The sequence below is a fragment of the Cylas formicarius genome, unplaced genomic scaffold, assembly GCF_029955315.1.
Source record: "Cylas formicarius isolate icCylForm1 unplaced genomic scaffold, icCylForm1.1 PGA_scaffold_7__23_contigs__length_41026272, whole genome shotgun sequence".
Taxonomy (NCBI): Eukaryota; Metazoa; Arthropoda; class Insecta; order Coleoptera; family Brentidae; genus Cylas; species Cylas formicarius.
Genome location: NW_026844352.1, coordinates 10,710,154 through 10,731,299, shown reverse-complemented (window position 1 = coordinate 10,731,299; position 21,146 = coordinate 10,710,154). Strand labels below are relative to the sequence as shown.

Sequence of the window (21,146 nt, the reverse complement as noted above, 5' to 3'; positions counted from 1 at the left end):
GTTGGAACTTAACTAAATTTATTTACAACTATTGACGTATTTAAGTAGCAAAATGTGGAATAACACTTAAGAAATAAATTAACGAACTCCTTTGACAAAAATAATTCATTCATAATTAGAAACGAATTATTTTACTTTTACTAATTAAATACGTCAATAGTTAATAAATTTACTGAATTGTTTAATAACGGGTGTTGATCATTATCAAGGTTGCCATGAAATTAACTTTTGTTTTGATGTTGTTATAATACGCTTGTCAAAATCTCTTGATTACGGATTACTTCAGTATTTGTCAATTTTCTAAGGCCCTCTGTTTTCTTAGTACTTCGTTGCCCTTACTTAAGGACCGCTGGTAATTAATCGGTCGCTCAGAAATCGACCTAAATTTTAGTTATTCCTTGGAGGAAGCTGATATAATTGAAGACTTAGTGGAATGCCTAACGAAAGATGTAGATCAGACCCTAATCCAAAAAAGTAAAGAGACGATCACCCGCAAAATTTTAAGCAGTGTTGCCGACTGCACGAGTGTGACCGAGATAGTTAATGAAATTATGAATAGCTTACCTCTCGAATTTACTGAGGAACAACAGAAACTGATTAAAAAGTCTGCCGATCAATTACTTAGCATACAGGATGCCCCACAGGTAATATATCACGTCACATAAGAAATGAATACCACCTTTGAAGTGCTTGATCAAACAGCAATAATTGGAAAACAATATATTCGTTGCTGTTTGGTGGTAAGGTTATGTATGTATTTCATCGGATTAATTATAATCTTCAGCAGAACTTTCCCGAAACTAGGATTTAGCTCTAAATAAATTCAATTTTGAAATTGATGTGTTAACTGGAATGCCTAATTTTATCCTGTTCATTTATCCAAAACCAAATACTTTGTTCACAATTTAAAATATATTTTTTAATTTTCAGATAAATGATGAACATATTTCAAGCTGCATGAAAGATATTTTAGACGATATCGTTGCTGACGTTTTCTGCAGTGGTCCTGCGAGTTTTATGACTGCATTAATTGAACAGTTACTGGAAAATTTACCACTTGAGTATCTAAAAAGCAACGAGACAATTGATAAAATTGTAATAAAAGTAAAGCAGTTAGCTGAGGATATACCCCTGGACAAAGAAGAAATTAGAAAATCTATTGATAAACTGCCAATCCCTGAAAAATCTGAAGTGATGGATATTGTTAATGCTATTTTGGAAAGGGTTTATGGCGAGGGTATTGACTATTTTCTTGTTAATCCATAACTACTTTTTTGTTAATATTGTTGATTTTATTTGTTGATTTGCTTTGATCCTTTATAAGTTGCTCACAACAAAATGGTAATATATTGATTCCTGCCCACTATACACCCAAATCGATATCTTTAATCATGACCTTTAAGATTTATCCAAAAGGGACAAATACTGCTTAAGAAAGAGTTCCTCTTGAACTAGATTAAAATCCAAGTGATCATCATCTGTTATCGATATGTCTTCCTTAAGTCTGTTAAAAGCTTGTTCTTTTAATTCCTCCGCAATTTTCTTTTGTTTGATTTCTTCTATGCTTTCTGATCGAACTAAAAAATGTCCAAAAAAAAGCATCTGCCCTACATATTCGCGTGTGAACTTACTATTGAATTCTGTTAAATCCCCCGCAACTAAGCCGTCATTTGCCAACAGTTCTTCGGCCGATTTTAGTACGTCGCCATCATGTTTTTGCAACGCAATTTTGGCCATACGCGGATCAAAACCAGCCTCCACGAGCTAAAATAAAAATAAGATATTTTTCAGCATGCGCAGTTAACACTGAACATCAGTTACCTGAGATACTAGATCGTCGATAAGGGACATAAATTCGGTACTTTTAGAATCACTTGTACCAGCTTGAGGATTATCCTGAATGAACTGTATACTATCGGAGATAATATTATTCGATTTTTGCAGTGCTCTCCTGGCAACCTCCTTATTGTATCCCATATTTACTAAAATATTGAGGAAATTTGGATTTACAAACTGAATTCCATCTGCACACTTTCCCAGTTTTTTCATTTCTCTAAAATTTTAATTTATTTGCGTAGCTATTACTTTTATCCAAACACCTTAACAAGAGCAAAAAACAAAGATTTTAGAAATGGTGCTATGATACAAAATGTTTAATCATTCTTGGTAATGACATGGCGAGATGGTGTCATAACAAACACTATGGTACAAATTAACTACTGCTACTATATCAACACATCAATTGAAAGAGATATTACCCTATTAATTATCCATAATAATAAAAAAAACATTCCCTCACTTTTCAAGAATCCTCTGTGCTCTCGCCTTTTTTCTGCTTTCTTGTCGCTTTTGCCTTTGTTCAGTAATATAATTTACCGCCATGTTAATATCACCTCCGCTAGCCCTCAGTCCAATTCTAGCTTCTTCCAGGGTATATCCTGTATTCTTGCATAAATTTAATATAAGAACTTAATAGTTTTGGTTATTAATTAATATTTTTGATTCTGTTTTAAGAAAGTGTTCTTAGCCACATAAGGTATATTTACAATGTATCAATACAGTGTACCAAGCAAATGGACACAAACACAGCAAAAGTTGAAGTTAAATTCAAAAAAGTTTTAAACAAAAACAAAATCCCCTTTAATTTTGATTTGGTAATGACCTATTTGAAGAAATATTAAAAAGTGAAAGACAACTCAAGCAAGATTTAGTTTAAATGTACTGATTATGACACCCCATATACTAGACTCGCATCATTGACAAGACTTACTTGAAGACTCCCTTAGAACAAGCACACATTGTTGAATATGAAAATGCTGTGATGCTCATATCATATTTTGACCTATTTTAAAAAAATTTATGATCTTGAATTTTAGTTAGATTACTTTTCCCCCATTTTTAAGATGAAAACACATCATGTAATGACCATTACAATTAGTATAGTAAACTGAAAATCAAATTTACAACATACCAAGTTCTGCAAGTGTTAAAACATCATTTTCGTCAACTTTCAAATTTTGCATTTCATTTTCTACTTTTTTCAACAATGCCAAAGACTCAGTTCTTTTATTCTGATGGTACAGAACTATGGCCTGCAATAAATGTAGCCTCAAAAAAAAGCAGGCTTCGCTGCCTAAAAATAAATTATAACAAAATAATTGAAAGTTTTTCCAAGAAGACAGAACTTTCCTGAGGAACCTTTTACTGCAACAAGCCTTTCCAAGTTTCGCCCATAAGTTGCATTAAGTTTCTGCTCACACCTCTGTAATCTGTCATAAGCTTCTGGAAGATGAGTTAAACTTTGAAGGCACAAATAACACCATGCAATATCCAAATCCAGAAGTGCATAGTTATCAACAGCATTTAATAATGATGAATTGCAATTCCTAAAAAACTCAACATTACCATTGTGTGGGTATTAGTTAGAAGTATTTTAATTTTATTTAATGGATTAACTTGTTGTTTTACCTAAAGTGATGATCAGCCTCTAAGAACAAAATCAGAGCTGTTGAATAATCCTCCCTTTTTAGTACTGATCTACCCTTTTCATGTAATGTCATTGCTATTATTAAAGATTCTTTTTCATGTTCTGGTATTTTAATGGAATTACCATACTGATCCTCCAACTAAAACCTTTTTGTTACTTACCAATACTGTCAAAAGTAGAGATGACTTACCCCCATATAATCATCATCTAAGGCAAGCATCTGAGAATCTTTTTTAATGTTTTCCAACTGTTTAATTTTATTTTCATTTTCCATTACTTGACTTGGTGTGCTGTCAAGGGTTACTGCTAACAGTTGATGCCCATTCTTTATACCCTGATTAATCAAATTATCAGAATTGTTAAGAACTTTACCTGCTGAAATTAACTTAATCCTACAAGATAGAAAGTTGGTCACTGGGGTACTTAATTTGAGATGAAAAATATTCCACCTCTCACTTGGAGTTGATACATGTTGAGAAATCCTTTCTTTCAACTCAAGTACTCTACTGGTTAACATGAGTTCTATGGTGAGCATTAACGGAGTTCCCAATCTCAAAACTTTGATTTTCAATGTTGCAAGACCAGACTCGTGAAAACGATTTATGTGTTTTAGATTTTCCAAGGAATTAATTTGTAATTCCTGAATGATTTGAAGACATGTTTCGAATGGAATTTCAAGTACGCTCCCAAACTGTTCCGCTAAATTCTAAAATTTTATTTTTTTAATATAAAAAGCAGTGTTTTTCCAGCTATGCTCTGCTTACCTTTATATCAATATCGGAAACACCCATTGTTTCAATGTAATAAGGAAACTGCCATAATTTTACACCATCTTTACGCAATTTATCTCTTATTTGAATAAGAAAATCTTCTTTTTGTGTACAGTTATCCATGATGTATCAACTTTCGAAAATTTAGAAAAAACTTAACATGACAATGACAATAATAGATTTAATGTCAAATTTTAGTTCTCTTCTTCTTTACTTCTATTGGACACGATTACTACGATCACTCGACCATTTACAATAATAGTTCGACACTTTCTTTATAATTCTGGAAGGAGCTTTAATTAACAAGGACTGGACGGATCCATCACCCTCCGAGGTAGTGTTGTGGCAATCGTTCATTTTACGAGGACCGAATCATTTCAATCAATCGTTCATTTCAATACTTTTTGGTGCCAACATAAGGGGCTTTAGTCACTGAATCCGAACAGTCCGAACGAGTGATTCAGATTCTTTTGAAATTGAATTATTATTGTGTCCATATGTTATGTTTACTGTTTTAGTTAGTATAATATTTAGCTGAGTTCTGCTTTTTATTGAATCATGATGTATTGGGTTGTACCAGTAATACATCAATTTGTTTAAATTAAATACCTGTGTGGAAATACATTTAATACTCAATTCAATACATAATGAAATCTACCAATCGATGTCGCAACTCAATACTATAGTATAATTATAATAATACTTCCATTCCTTTCCCGTGGCCTGTCTCAGTCATGCGTTTAAATCTTAAACCATTGGTACGGACGGTCGATGGATCGTCCTGTACTTGGTCTCAGACCGGTCATGGAGGCAGCGAGAGCGAACAAGGTGATCCAATCGTTACGAACAAACGGGATTGGTCGTTCGATTCTACGAAGTGCTTGAATCAAAGTGACCGAATCAAGCGCGATTGACACAACTCTACTCCGAGGGGAACGAAAACAACAATTATGAACGTTATGCAAAAAACTTTGACCGATAACAAAAAACGGCCCGCGGGGTAAGCGGATGAGCTTACCCCCGCGGGCCAACCGAACCCATCCGGCCTCTACACCGGCGTGAACGGGCAAAAACAGCGGACCCGACAACGATTAGGCACTTTAAAACATACACTAAACACTAAGAACACTAAATCCACACTGTGGAAACCGATTGCAAGATTTTGGGGGACGATTACAATGGATTCTGTCAGGAGCGAACGGAGGTTAAACCGCCATGTGCAATGCTCACGACCGAATTCTCTCCTTTAGGTAAGTTAGTTAACTAATTTACTTCTTATGTCCAAGTTTACATAAGCTCATTCGACCAGCTTACAGCAGGTAACTATAGACAAAAAATCATTCGTAATGAAAGGGACTCAGTTTCTAAATAATTATCTGGCTAAGTAACCATCGTGAATATAAGACACCCGAAAACCGTATTAACAAACACATAATACAATAACATATCACAAATCCATTTACATCCGCTTAAAGCAAAAACTATTTCCCAAATTTATAGGCACTGCGCCTCTATCACTTCAGATAACAAATATACAAAACACTATTTTAAATCAAACGACACTAATTTCAATCGATTTCTACATTTTATGGAACTGGACAGGAGCAACGTCCGTCATGTGCAATGGTTCCGTCGCGAATCCTCTTTTCAGGATATACAGCATCTTCTTTTTCTATTATGTCTGTCAGAATCATTCAGTCAATTTACACAAAAACAGATGTAGAAATAGCCGCGGAAAGCTTTCTTCAACAAAATTAGCAAATAAAAAGGTTGGAAGAAAAAAACAGATTCAACACTTGAGTATAATTTTATTAAACACAACAAGGTAGTTGCAAACTTGTAGATTTAAAATTTATAGAATGAAATATTTGTTACACCAAATATTCGTTGACTTCTATAAGTATAAAAAACTTTATAAGACAGGCACAAGTTTAATACTTTTATGTATTAAAAATTATAAGTAAATTGATTGACACAAAATCAAACATCCCGAATTGAAAGCGGATACAGATGAAAAGGCGCTAAATAAACATTCAGGATTTAGACAGATAGGCTCAGCTGACTTTGTACCAAAAAAAAATCGGAGGAAACTTTTTAAATAAATCGTCATAGGAAACACAGTAAATACCACCTGAATTCAGAAGTTTGCAATATGGTCTAGAATGCAATTTGCATCGGTTAATTTAAAAACCATTTTAGTAGAAGTTTAAGCTAATATACATAAACGCTGTAGTAAATCTAATTATATATAACTGGCAACTGATTGATGAAATGATCGTTTTCTTTCGAACTGCTTAAAATTTTACAAACTTTGTTTACTGTTTCTATTTGTTTTTTCCATTAGGAAAATACTTTTTCTGCCAATGTCGTTTGCGCATGATAAAATTCTAGAGCAACTTCGGTTGGTTTGCTGTTATTACAAAACTGACTGAAAAAATAAAATATTTTCGGTGTTTAAAAACCTCTCAAAAGACGCTAATCCGATGCCAATCTTGTATGGCAACCCCATTGTTTAATGCAAATTTTGAATTTTCGCAAAAACAAGCTACGATTTTTTTTCAATTATTGCTGTACTATAGATGGCGCAAAAACTAATGTGTTGCTTATGTATATATTGTCATTTTTTTTATTATTAGTAGCTGATAACGATCAAAAGAACTGTTATGGTCCTTTAGGAAAAACATAAAAACTAATATTCACTTTTCGAACTATCTACCTCATGTTTTACCTACCTATACAGAGGTAAATATGGATTGAAGATAAGTGTTGTATTGCATGTCCGACGTATGACATTTTGTAATAACAGCACCGCGTCCATTAAACATATATTCTATAAATTACATGATAGATATAGTTTTCGTTTTTGTATAAAAAATATAACTAACTTTTTTTAGCTATCCTCTAGGGTCACAAAAAAACATGCGCTAAGTAGAACTTTTTGAGCTTAAAATATTATAGGTTAAAAAATTTCGGCAAGAAACATTTTTTTTTCTTATTTTCACTTCATATTTTCCTAGCTTACCGTTCACGACTAATGTTTAGTTTAGGCGATTAAAGTTTAATATTTTCTGTTTTACAAAATTGTTTAAAGATATACGTCACGCCACTGGAAAATAATAGCCTACACGCAACATTTTTAGGAATTGTTTCAATAATTTGCGAATATTAACTTAATGGTCACATCCTTGCCACCTTTGCGACCCTTGGTGACAAGCTTGTGTACAGGCTGTAGTAAATCGTAACCCTTAGATCAAATGTTCACAGCTACTCGGAATAACAGGTAAACACACAATATACTGGAATTAGAATTCAAGACCTACCGTCAATGTAACCATATAGCTGAGACAGATAGTAACCTTTCTTGTCTATCGTATTCATTAATCAGGATTAAATCCGTTACTAAAGGATGAAAAATTAGCCCCAAAGGTTTCCATAAAATAGCACGTTAAAAGTTTTCCAATTGCGTGACGCCGTCAGCAAAGAACATTAATTAATTTTTAGATTGGACACAAATATTTTTTGATATGCCGACAAAAAGCAATTTCGTGGGTGTCGCATCACAGGACAACGTCACCAAATATTAACAGCGAAAGAAGTCTCTAGTCTCGGTAGCAGCTAGAAATCACGCCACAAAATATTACATATTGTTAAGCAAGTGGTCCCTTCTTCGCACTCCTCAATGAGACTCATCAAAGTATCTTTCATACGAACACAACTGGTTCGCTTTAAATTTTTTGGGTTATACCTTGACAGATCAATTCTAGAAGCAATCCCCAATAACTAGAACACGCAAATATCTAGCAATTTTTTTGCAGAATGCTCTGAGGGTAATGATCAAAGACGCTATTATTTAAAGACCGGTTTTATCAAATTGTTGAATCTAAGCACAACCATAGAAAAACTGAGTGTCCCATCTTGTCGTTGTTAATGTTCAGTGACAACATTTACCAGTTATATTCAAAAACGGTTTGTCAACTGACGAAACTGAAACCTGCAGTAATGGTGCACAGAGGAGCCATTAGGTAAAACTTACCAAAAACCAAAAATTTTAGTTAATTAGCAAAAATAATAACCACCGCATTTTTCACGCAACGAACTGTCAGCGGCCGTGTTGGTTGTTGAACGTCATTAGGATTGGTTCGTTTGAAATTATTGAATTGAGTATAATTGGTTGAAACAGAACTTTAAAATGCGCATGCACATATTGAATGGCCATTTTGAACATGTTTTTGTTGTTGTCGGTTCAAAAATATTATAAGCATTTATATTCAGTAGCTTTAAGGATAAAACAAATATAAAATACAATAATATAAATAAAAATAATAAAAATAAATATAAAAGCTTGAATTACTGTTATACAAAACAATTTTAATGTTGTATTTTACTGGTATTCTGCAACAAAAAAAATGCAAATCTGCGTGATTCTAATAGAAACATCATATATTTATCAAAACAATTAGTTACCTATTCGTCTATAGTATGTAGCCCATGAAAAACGCTATTTTTAGTATATTATGCAAAACGGCATTTGGGTCGAGTTTATTTGGCACGAGAGGTCCGAAAACATTCCATTGCACCCATATCCCGGAAATGCCCAAAGTGACTCGGATCCGTGGGACAAGAAACTGACGTGGTAATGTGACACTTTGCACACCCTAGATCGGTGTATAATTAGGTATTTTACAGAAGGGAGTTGAAAAAATAGTTTATTTTCTGCACACAACTCGTTAAGTTTGTTAAAGTTTATAGTGTCCTGCAGCAAAAGGTTCTCTTGCGTTTCTTTTTTTATGAGTTTAATTTGTCTCCAACAAATGTAATTTCAAGGAAGGAATTTTTTTTATTGAGGACAGTAATTAATATTTCTATTTACTACTAAGCATTATAATGCACTTTAAACACCTTTCAGGATGCAAAAAAAATAAGCCAAGGTATAAGATATTTTTCAGAATTTTTGGTAGACTTTGATAAGATTTACTCCACTGTGTAGCCGTCCAGTTACTTTTGTAATTGGGTTTATTTGGGTTAAGTGTCAATAAATGGTTGATGTTTTTTTATGGACCGTAAATCTGTTTTGTGGAAAGTAATGGATTCAAATTGTTCAACATATTTTTTTCTGATTTCAAATATTTGTAACATTTCATCTATTGGTTTTAGAAACTTACGGGTCTATTTTTTGACACTTTACGCGAATTTCGTAAATCAATAAATTAACCGAAAGATAGTTTCGTCAGCTTCCGACATTTGTGGTCATTTATCAACAAAATTAATAATTTTGATATCAAGGATTTGATACTGTTTTTGAATCCTCCCTAAAGACATTCCCAAAGCTAAAACAATAAAACGCGTGTCCGCAATTACAATGTACCTAAGAAAACGAAACTTTTTAACATTTTAATGGGGGGCGAGATTTAACTGTAATAGTATGTACATTGTGCGACGTTTCGGCAAAAACGATGCCGGTCAGATGGTCCAAACTTGGACTTTTTCGGCGACGATGCACCAGCTTGCGTGGTCATAGTACGACGATATTATATGTAGATTTTCGACGTACTTCTCTATCAGCTGGTCCAATTCACCTTCGCGGAACACATGGTAGTACCTACGTAAGGGCAGATAATTTTGCGATTAAAATGCATATACAGTGTGTCCATTTTTCGTTTCTTTTTGGCAAATAATTTTTGTAGTTCCCATATAGCTACTAGAGATATAGAGCAACTCTAAAAAAAATTTGAGAATGTCCATTCAAAGGGCGCATGCGCGAAATATAAAATTTTGTTTTTAACGAAAGACCTTGCGGCATTCAACAATCAACATGACCGCTGACAGATCATCAATAAGTTTTGATGCAGTATTTTCTCAAAATATGCCTTGATTGGTCCAATTTGCAGGTCATGGGAGGAATGTAGAGGCACGCGCAGAAAAATCATTGCCTTCTCTACGACAATATCAATGCAGCACGCAGTGCCGTAGGACTACTATATTATCTAATAGCTATATCGTAGTACCCATAGATATATCGTTTTACGGTAGTACCTGTGATAGGTGATTTCGCCTCCAACGTTGTCGGAGGGTAAGGAATCTTGTGACGCATCACTCAGCGTGGACCTGTCGCGTCTCTTGAGAGCTGACTTGGCCAACGTTTCCGGCGACCCCTCTAAGCGATTCTTGAAAGTCGGGTTTAATCGCGATTCCAGCGAGACCAGAGAGGCAGTGCTGCCACAGTTGGCGCTACTGACGCCGCTACCGCCCTCTTTGGAGTGTAACGATTCGGCGGATAAGTCGCCCGTCGAAGAATCCACGGAAGGTCCTAAATTGATGGATGTCGTGACGCTAGACACCACCGAATTTGTGCTACTACCTAAGGGACATTATGAGGAGGGTAGATATCACTAAGCTGATACACAAAATGTTCTTAAAGATGTGTCGGCACTGAAGGGGTAATTCTCCAGTCCATTAAAAAAAAAAGAATTATATGAAATTATGTCTTATTCCATCTTTTGAATACAGATGACAATAAATAATTCAAAATTGTAGTCGCAAACGCATACAAGCTATGTGTTTGTTTATAGTAACTTAGAAAAATAAAAGTAATAACGGAGGTCAGTTATTTAATTATTATAATGTACACAAAAGTATCACATTTGAGTGGTTTTGGTCTTTCGGTAATAAAACTTAAGAACCTACTTGGTTAGAAAAATTGAAGAACCTAATACAGGTACTGAAATACATATTCCATATAACTCCTAACAAACTATTTTGTATTCAATTATTTAGTAAATTGGTCAAGTCATCTTCAGTTAAGAAACATCTATAGAAACCACATAAAGATCATAAAATGGTCCAATATGTTCAAATGTAATAAAAATATATTCTTAATTGTTATAATACTATTAAAATGAAAAACGTATTTCAAATTGTTGATTGTAATGTGGCACGTACTGCAGAGACTCTTGATGTTGCAAAATCAAAAATTTCAGTCTCCCCAGGCCGACCAAACTTTGAGCTAGACAATTCTTTGGGGAAACAAGATTAGGACGTAAGGTAGACACTTTTCTTTTTAATAAAGAACTACCTTATACTGGATAATCTAACTTTAATTCAAGAAAAACAAAACCGGTGATTACCACTTTGAAGAAGAATTTGAAGAATGTTTTAAATAAATGATAATCCTATACCCGAGTGGAAATGTAATAAATAGTACTGGAAAAGCACAATTTTGTTCTAGAAATTATACACGTTCAAGTGCCTTAAAAAATGAACTGACTGTACTTGCCAACCGGCATTAAAAACAAATTTAAAAAATGTGTAGTAGATGAAATAGCGAAAACAAGTTTGCACTGCCAGCTTAACCCAATTGAGCTGTTACGGCACGAGGTAAAAGGAAAAGCAGCGAGGAAAAATAAAAGTTTTAAATTATAGGAAGTAAACAAATTATTTCATGAAGCGTTATTAAATGTCAATATATAAAGCGTGATTCAATAAGGGTTTCCACATTAAAATAATAAAAAAATCTCGGAAGAATATAAAAATATACAAACATTTTTATTTGCCATTTTAGATTAGTGTATTACAATTAGGTATGAAAGATTATGTCATTCAAATGACCCCCACGATTCATGTGGCATGACGTAATTCGTTTATTGAAATTTCCTATAACTTTTTGACACAATTCAGGTTCTATGCCGGCTATTTCGCGTCTAATCTCCTGTTTCAGCTCTGGAATAGTGTTTGGTTTATTTCTATACACTCTGCTTTTTAGATGACCCAAAAAAAAAAATCTAGGGGTTTAAGATCACATGATCGCGGCGGCCACTTGATATCGCCATTACGTGAGATAATCTCCGACCAGGAAACTTGCCCCGCAGCAATTGCACCGTTTCTCTGGATGTGTGACAAGTGGCTCCATCCTATTGGAACCACAAATCTTCAATGTCCATACCTTCCAACTGCTCCCAGAAAAAATCAGATATCATGTTTCGATAGCGAACACCATTAACCGTAACAGCGTTCTCCGCATTATCCTCGAAAAAAAAGAGCCAATTATTCCTCCGGACCAAACAGTCACTTTTTGAGGATGCATTGCTTTTTGAACAATCTCTCTTGGATTTTCTAATCCCCAAATACGAGCATTGTGTTTGTTTACAAAGCCACCAGCATGAAAATGTGCCTCATCGCTAAAGATGATTTTCGTTGAAAAATGAACCCCTTGTTCTCGTATCCATTCTGCAAGCACGTGGCGCTGTTGATGATCTCGAGGTTTCAACTCCTGAGTTATTTGGACTTTATATGGGTGTAGATGCAAGTCTTTTGTTGTGTGGTTGAATACGTAAGGCCCACTTGCTACGATCGATGACGAATCGATGTGTTTGGATCTTCGGCTACACTTTCGCGAACAATGGCAATATTTTGATCTGACCGACCTGCACGAGCACGTTGAGGAACTTTGAGGTTACAGATCCAGTTTGCTCAAATTTTTGAACCACATTCCAAATTGTCCTCTCAGAAGGTCGATTTTGCGCACCGAAAAATTCACGTAGAGCCCGAAATGCATTTTTTCTTGATCGACCATTTTCATAATAGGCTTGCACAATTTTTACATGTTGTTCAGTCGTCCATGACTAATTTTGTTTATGTTTTGAGGTTAGAAATCTCATGATAATAAACAAATACAGTGGCTTTTCAAAAATATGTCAGATTGTAATGTGGAAACTCTTATTGAATCACTCTTTAGAAACAGAAAAAGTGCGTAGATCATGTGATAAAAGAATATGTGAGCATATGGAATTTAGACAATATTTTTGACGAATTAGTTGATTCCTTATAATTAACTAATTTTGACAATGTATCAGAATGAAATTTCCCTTTTTTTTTGGTTATATATTTTATTTATATGTTTTCATTTCAATTCATTTAGACACTAACATATTTTAAACACTAACCATTAGAGTAGGATAAAATTATATTTTTAATTTGTTACTAAATTACGAAGCATTGAACTTTATTAACTTTTTTTTTTTTCAAAGAAACTTCCACAGGCTACTGTATAGCTTTTTACAAAACTTCTGGATTCCTCCTGCGTCGGTTTTTGCTTAGTCGAAATTGCTGACGTCTCGCCAATCATCCTGTTGGCTTCTTCAGAGCTTGACTGAAACTGACGATTTCGACTAAGCAAAAACCGACGCAGGAGGAGTCCAGAAGTTTTGTAAAAAGCATTTTTTTTGTTCGATTTGTTTTGCATCCGCGAAACAATGCATATTTGTGAACAAAAAAATGGTACGCCACTCTCATTTTTTCAGGTGAATATTTTCTATCGATAAATTTGAAATCACAAGAAAAAGTACTACTTGGATTACACCGAATATCGCGCCCATAAGCAAATTTGCCCCATTTAACCATACTCGTAACTAGATATTTGCTGCATATCAAGACATTTTCGTACACTGTATTGTATACCAATACCGGCCGATATGTTGCGATTTTACTCTAACCTAGGGTGAAACCACAGTGAGGTTACTGCAGTTTGGTAATGCCGACTCACCCTTATCTGAAGAATCACAGGAATCCGACGAGTTAACTTTTTTAATACCGGTTCTGCCGCCGTTGCTGACCTGTGACGACGATCCGCTAGAGTCATTTTCACTTTCTCCGGCCACTCTGTCCGCGCATTTCCTTTCGTTATTTTTACTATTCGCGTCACTACTACAGTGCAGAATGTCATCGGCGCGCGCATTCGCCACCGAGTCTTCGTTCTCGCCCGCCAAACTGGCCAGCACTTCGTATTTAGTCCGATTTTTGGTCCATGCAGTGGCGCTGGTTGACGTTTTACAAGTGCACTGTGCCACTGCCTTACATCTCGAGCACTTGGGGTAAGAAAGAAACGTCGCGTTATCACTAACACTCAGACGAACCAAATATTCGTTTTGCTTCCGTATTTCCGCGCTCAATTTGGACAGATCGTGCAGCTCTTCGCTGAGACGGTGGATATAAGGATCGTCGATATTAATTCCCTGCAACAAAAATGTTTTCATCTATAGTGAACGTAATCTGAGAATGAGACTTTTTCTCATAATCGATCCCAAACATTTTCCCTTTCATACTAATTTTTTATCGGAGTCATGTTTGTACAAATAAGAATAATCAATTACAAAATGTTAAAAATCAACCAACAGAAACCTATAAAACAAACAGGCACAAATGAGACCACAAAATAGAAACACGCCATTGCCACGTGCTGTCCCATTTTGAAATTGCGCGTACTCTACGACACAACTCAAAACAATTTTGAGAATTGATTCGCATTAAGCTCCTCGTTTCTTATTCGCTTTTTATTATTATCCCAGCTTGTAGTGATATGCACGCCGTTTCAAAATTCGATAAATTATGTATGAACTTATTCTTGGGTGATAAATATGCTCTTAAAATATCTCTTAATTGTGGATCACCCTGTAGATCTAATATTATAACAGTTTATAATTGCATGTAAATTTAAATGTGGTTCAAGAAAGATTAATTTAGGAATGATGAAGTAATGTGATTGGATTAGGATAGAGAATCGAAGCAGATTGCACTTTAGATGAAGACTGTACCCAGATTTGCTAGTGATTAGTGTTTAGGTATGAGATCAATAATAGCAATGTAAGAGATAGGAAGTTTTTAACAATACCTTATCATAGAGATGTTGACAATTCAATGCCTAACAATTGAACATGCACACCTGTATTATACATTTAAAACTAATCGTATTTAAGACATAAGGCCATTGGTAGCTATTTTGTTTCTTCCATCGTTACGTTTTTTAAAGTTTGCTTTCTACTATTGTGTATATTGATTCAGCATAGTAGCTGATGCTCCAGATTCGATGGCCCAACAATTGGTTTCAATAGAAATTATTGATTCAAATATTAGAAGAAACATTATTGAAGAAAAATATGGTCATTCCTACTTTGCTGCTATGTGCGCTCAATGACTTTTGTAACCACCATAAGCACTTCTGTTGATTTAAATCTGGGATGTATCAATTTCTCATTTCATCCGCTAGAGACCAAAAACCTCTTATTAGTAGATCGCAAATGATATCGAAACTGATCAATAAGATAAAGAAGAAAATAACACAGCAAAACCGCAACAAAGAAGAATACTTTGATAATACACGGAATGAAAAATTTCGTTTGACCAAAAAAAGCTTTAGTGAATTTTTCCCTATTCACGTAGGTCTGCTTTAAAAATATTCCGCCATTTCCTGGATAATTGCAGGTAAATAATGCTATTAAAATGGACTTGATGATCATCGGAAGTAGAGAGTAGAATAAAGAGTTCACTTATCCTTTTTAAAAAACCGATTCTTTGAAAGTCTATACTACGTCATAAAATTAAAACTTGAATAGTACATCACCAGTATTGTTGTTAACAAAATATGTGTTTTGGAAAATATTGTTTTAGATTGACATTACACTGGTTACCGCATTTGATTATGTTTATTGTTTTTAAAACTTATCCAAAATTTTCTAAATAAAGCGAAAAAATAAAATGATTTACTCACCGTCAATCGATGTTTCTCCTGATAGAGATCGATTTCTCTCAGCAACTTCTCGCTCAGTTTATCGGCGAACTGAGTTAAATGCTTGTGGCAGTCCTCGTTCCACGTGGATTTGGAGTTGCCGTCGTCTTCCAGTAACGGTCTGGTGTCAGAAGAAAAGCGTCGATGCAAAATGGAAAACACGTCGCCAGTTGGCAATTTCCTCCTGGACCTTGGACTAGATTTAATCACTTTTTCCACGGCTTCATCCAAGGTATTCGCGACATTCGCAGCAGCCTCCAAAAGACTCATAGGCTTACCTATAAAAGTTTAGCAGTTTAAAAAACCAACGCCAATAGATGTGTGGTAATAGAAAAATGTTATATTTTGACATCTACAATTTTTTCAAAATGCTAAATGCGATAAAATCGGAACAATGGGATGGAATGTCAATTAACGTTCATTTAATCTTGAATTCGGCTTGAAAAGTGACAATACATGCAGTAGTGGCAGACGTCAAAACAACAAAGCAGCATCTAAAGTTACCTTCGCTTTTGTAATTCTTTACTGGCGGAAACTGGAATCTACTGTTCCGTGAAATCGGTGGAGGGGAACATTTTTGCCCGGAGGACCGCACGCTGATGACGCTGTCTATCGAGTCTGGTGAAGATACGCAACTGGAGTCGCTATCTTTGTCGTCCGTTTCAGGGTTGAAGAGTTCTAGGGTTAATAGACGTGGAAGCGGTTTTGCGATAGATTCCACCTAGAAGTCAGCCATGTTGTTCAACGTAATATTTAATAGTAGAGATTATAAAATTTTGCTATGGTTCTGCTATTCTATATAGTTATTTTTATAAATTAGCACATAAATTCAAATACGAACAATTTCTTAATTATCCGTTAACGTAAGTCACTGAAAATTAGGAAATGTTTGTGCTGTTAAAAGCTGCCCCAATAATCTACATAATAAAAAAAAATGGTTTTTTTTATTTCCTAAACAAAGTGAGAGGTAGGTAAAAAGGTAAGGCAGGTAAAGGAACTTTTTGAGGGTTTATTTGCTTGCACAAACTTGGAACTTGGAACCGTTTCCCTGCCAAGTTCGCCAATTATTATTATTATTCACTTGAGAGGCACCCAGCGTATTTAAATTGTAAAAACAACCATATCACAAATTTTTAAGGTTATATTTAAAAGTTAGAATATATTTCACGCTCAAATCAACACAAATTTTAAATGTATTAACAAAAATTGATTACATGGAGAGATCAATAAAATATATTTTAATGTATTATGTTTTTTCTGCCAAAGGGGTATGTTCCAAAATTACATTTTTGAGATAATCAAGAAAAACTGTTTAAATTAGCAACAATGGTTATCAGAACATCCGGCGGGGCAAGTGCAATAATTCTAACGTAAAATGTTAATACATCAAAAAATACCCCACATACCCCCTTTGACATTTCCACTGTTCAATTATTACTGCTGTATTAATAAATTTCCCATTTGAAACTCGTATTTGTATGGTTGCCATGGTCCATTATTGTTTTTTATTACGTCAAATTTTACCTGGATCCATGATAAACAGGTAATGACTTACATATAAGTTTTATTATAATGTAAAAGAAAATGTAGACATTTTAGTATCCATAACCCCACCACGCAATACCAATTTTGCGGCCACGATTGGTACTTTTAACGTAAGTAAGTAAATAGCGGCATATTCAATAAATAATAGTAGGTACAATTTAAGAGGTCATAATTTTTGGATTTTCGAAAAATTTATTATACGCTGTGAATACAAGCCGTCACTATCGGTAAACTTCTTATAAGCAAATCTAAGAGTCGAAAATACCTTGCCGTTGTTGATGGACGTTTGAAGAACTATCGGAAAATTCGACCTGCTCGACTTGGCTCCGAAACCAGGTTTCTGGGACAGCAACTCCCGGATTTTTTTCAGTCTCTCGCTCCTGGTAGCCTCGGCCGATGGGGCGACCTCTACCGGAGACTTCTCGGATTGGTCCGGCGCCGTCGAGTTGTTCGAATCGCAATTTTCTATTTCGAAAACAAACGTTATCGAACGCTCAACTATAGAAGAGACTTTAACACTGCAAAACTCACTGGCATTTAAACTAGGAGTATTCAAACTGGTCCTTTTAAATTTGGGTATTTGTTGCACGGAATATTTTTCCGCCAAACTTCCAGAGTTGCCGTTTCTGTTGCCGTTCCTTTGCGCCGGAACTAACGCCGAGCTTTCTTTCTCGATGACAGGGAAAAATGCAACGGACAGCGATTCCGTCGATGGCTAATCGAAAAAAAAAAAGAAATTTGGTCACATTATAGTAAAATATTCAAAAATAGTATTAATAATAAAATTACTTTAATGCGTCAGCTTTAGCGAAAAAAAAATGGAAAGAAATGTGCTTATTCCTTTAAATTTGTTAAACGCGCTCTCATTGGTCATGACGTCAGCGCACATATCGAAATCTCTCAGCCAGCTAGCAGGTACACAAGTGGCCATTTGATATCGCAACTCTTTCCACATTATGAAACCTAAGACATTTTTTAATTATTGCTTCGAATTCCATCAAAAATTTCATGTTGAAACATTTTCTATCCTCTTTTTTGGTTGTGCCTGAACTGCTTTACTACTACGATGTACTGGATTTGCATGAAAAGTCGAACACTGCATTTTACCGCAGCAAAAACACTATTTCAAAAGCAAGCAACGTTCGATTTAAAAGAGGTCTTTGAGAAGAAAAGTTGGTACTCCTCCTTAACTCAACTCCGTCCCAACACAAGATTTCTAGAATATCTATCCTTTAAAATCTGCAAGGATTTTCTGGGTCGCAATCTACAGCTAGCAGAAGAGTCAAAGACTTAAAAAAAACACGTAGCTGTGAAATCAATAATCGGAATTATAAGGTTGGATAAATGCTGATGGACTATACTCCCATCTGTGGGACTAATATGTATCTAAATTCATTCGTCTTTCAATATAACTGCCCGGTCCATAACGCTTATGCTATGAGGGAATGCGTTCGTCGTAAAAATACCAAAGCCCTACCATGGCCACGCTTACAGTCGCAATATTAATCCCATAGAGAATATTTGGACCTAATTGTAATAGAAAAATATAAAATGAACTTTAGACCAAACAATTCTAACGAATTATGGAAAAATCCACAGAGAATGGTTCAAAGAGTCGAAATAATAAAATAATAAATCAAATATTAATTATTGTTATTCGTTAAGTTGAGTTAAAGTATTGTTTGTTCTATTGTGCGCAAAATCTAAACATAAAACCTGTGTCAATTTTCGGAGATCACAATGGTATTTGGCTGACTTCTCATCAATCAAAGTTTTCAGTTTCAGTGATTATTAAAGATGTTCTTCTGCTTGTTCGGGTCTCATACGAGCTGCAGTATTACTCAGTGTGTATTTGTAAACTTCTTCATTTCGCATTAAACCATTTTTTTATTTGGCAAATACACGAGACGATGTCCGTAAACAGAACAGACGCAAATTAATACGAGCACTGACGTCACGAAGCATTAACTTCGAGTCGCAATGTTTTTATTTGTTGTATGTTGATATTTCACGAAACTGTGACAAAAAATGGCATTTATTCATATGCATTAATTTAAAAAGAAAATACTTATTGTTATATACGGCAAATAAAAATAACTAGATAAAAATATGAAGTTTTACACAAAAAAAAAATCTTCCATGATATTAAAATAAAATTTTGTACATACTACTATGGATATTTTGTTGTTCTTTGTATGGAATTTTAAAAGATTATACTCGTATTATATAGAACAAGAATAATCTTTTAAAGTCCCATATGTATTTCTAAGAGGATTAATGTGTATCCGTATGTGTAATTGTGTATCTGTTTATTAGGAATTTGACAAAATCGGTGAAAGCTGTGCATAGCAAGCTTATTAACAGTTAAGCTTTAAAGAAGCCAAGAGAATGATTGGCGACACGTCAGCAAGTTTGATTTATAAACAACCGACGCAGGAAACAGGAAATTATTGTCTACAAAATATTTTCATCGTTTTGACGTCTCTCTGTGAAAACGGTAGTGGTGGGTAAATTTGCATTCATCACCAACCAGATGTTTGGAGTCCTAGCAATTTAAAATTGCACTTTTAGGTGAAATCAGATTTGGAGTTACTGCCGTGTTGTTACCGCATCCGGCCAATGTGGGCAATGGCGTTTTCAAACCTCGTCGATTTTCTTATTTTTAACATATTTTGGTTTCTAACGAATATTATACTCACCTTAGGCGAACTGAGCTGTTTGGTCAGCGAGTATACAGTAAGGGGCGTTTGTTTAATTCTGGGACTCGTAGGACAAGACGATTGTTTAATCCTGGGAGACTGGGGAGCGGATGAGCAAGAAGTCTTGAAATGCGGAGAAACAGGTCCAGGAGATTGAAAACCGCCGGCAGGGGACATTGGGTCGGATTTGGGAACAAAGATCACCGACGCAAACGAATCCTCCGAATCTACACTCGTATCGGACTGAAGACTGCTGTCTTTCGATGAGTCGGAACCGTCTTCTTTGGAAGGTCGCCTGATAACAAAAAAGCGTTTACGACGTGACTGTGGAAACTGCCTATATCTAATGCTAAAGCTAAAGTGATACAATGTCTATATTTTATTGTTCTTAAAAGAACAACTGCAGCAAGAATTCTATCATATTTTAGTGGAATTTTCTTTTTAATAAAGGTTTTTTTTTTACTTTTTACAAAACTCCTGGATTCTCCCTGCGTCGGTTTTTGTCGAACTTGCTAACGTTTCGCCAATCATCCTGTTGGCTTCTTCAGAGCTTAACTAAAACTGTACTCTATACCTGTTTGTATATTGTTTGAGGGGGGCGGAGCTAAATTAGGGACATAAACATCGTGTCCGATGACTGATTCCGATGACCTGAGTCGCGGTTAATATTGTTAGGTTGCTTATAGATTTCTATAGACTCTCGGATTTTTCGTTGGTAGAAGAATTGATTACATGCAAGAATTTTAGTTTTATCGAATAAAATTTTATGTCCGGTTGCGTGATTGTGTTCGGCCACTGCTGATGAGTTTATTTGTCTTAAGGCTCTTTCATGTTCTTTGAGCCGATTTGATTTTTTCGTCCGGTCCCTTCAATGTACTACATGTCGCATATGCATAGAGTAAACTCCTGACATCTCAAATGAAATTTTGTCTTTGACGGATCGAAGTTGTTGAAAGATTTTTGGACAAGTGGTAAATCTGGTTTTGACGTTATATTTCTTTAGAACTTTTCATAAGTAGTCAGTGATGTTTTGAATGTAAGCAAGGACAACAGTAGCAAGTGAAGGATTACCTTCGGCCTCATTGCTA

The 21,146-nt window shown here is 35.0% G+C and overlaps 3 protein-coding genes across 3 annotated transcripts in view; 1 reads left to right on the top strand and 2 right to left on the bottom strand.

Moving 5' to 3' along the window:
* Positions 1–1,266, top strand: part of LOC132704709 (cilia- and flagella-associated protein 44) — a 34,809-nt gene extending 33,543 nt beyond the window's left edge. Inside the window, exons 31-32 of the mRNA XM_060674888.1 lie at positions 392–644; positions 931–1,266. Coding sequence (XP_060530871.1) covers positions 392–644; positions 931–1,266 — 589 coding nt within the window. The remainder of the gene's footprint in view (positions 1–391; positions 645–930) is intronic.
* On the bottom strand, positions 1,253–4,451 carry LOC132704710 (NEDD8 ultimate buster 1-like). Its single transcript, XM_060674889.1, has 10 exons — positions 4,252–4,451; positions 3,937–4,193; positions 3,678–3,879; positions 3,469–3,626; positions 3,186–3,386; positions 2,972–3,129; positions 2,300–2,438; positions 1,822–2,053; positions 1,632–1,764; positions 1,253–1,577 (listed from the first exon to the last, which is right to left on the bottom strand). Exons 1-10 carry the CDS (start codon positions 4,378–4,380, stop codon positions 1,399–1,401), a joined length of 1,788 nt encoding a protein of 595 aa, XP_060530872.1. The 5' UTR covers positions 4,381–4,451; the 3' UTR covers positions 1,253–1,398.
* A 1,607-nt stretch (positions 4,452–6,058) lies between these two features.
* Positions 6,059–21,146, bottom strand: part of LOC132704962 (uncharacterized) — a 32,575-nt gene continuing 17,487 nt past the window's right edge. Inside the window, exons 10-17 of the mRNA XM_060675321.1 lie at positions 20,059–20,353; positions 17,891–18,074; positions 17,625–17,824; positions 16,319–16,535; positions 15,797–16,092; positions 13,796–14,264; positions 10,291–10,615; positions 6,059–9,856 (exon numbers count right to left, since the gene is read on the bottom strand). Coding sequence (XP_060531304.1) covers positions 9,718–9,856; positions 10,291–10,615; positions 13,796–14,264; positions 15,797–16,092; positions 16,319–16,535; positions 17,625–17,824; positions 17,891–18,074; positions 20,059–20,353 — 2,125 coding nt within the window. The 3' untranslated portion in view covers positions 6,059–9,717. The remainder of the gene's footprint in view (positions 9,857–10,290; positions 10,616–13,795; positions 14,265–15,796; positions 16,093–16,318; positions 16,536–17,624; positions 17,825–17,890; positions 18,075–20,058; positions 20,354–21,146) is intronic.

What these genes read in the sequence shown, in the direction of transcription:
- LOC132704710 (XM_060674889.1), bottom strand. Translation starts at nt 4,380, where the DNA reads ATGGATAACTGTACACAAAAAGAAGATTTTCTTATTCAAATAAGAGAT. An exon ending in GAGGCTGATCATCACTTTAG is followed by an intron (nt 3,387 to 3,468) that starts GTAAAACAACAA and finishes TGAGTTTTTTAG; the next exon opens with GAATTGCAATTCATCATTAT. An exon ending in GGATTTAACAGAATTCAATA is followed by an intron (nt 1,578 to 1,631) that starts GTAAGTTCACAC and finishes GACATTTTTTAG; the next exon opens with TTCGATCAGAAAGCATAGAA.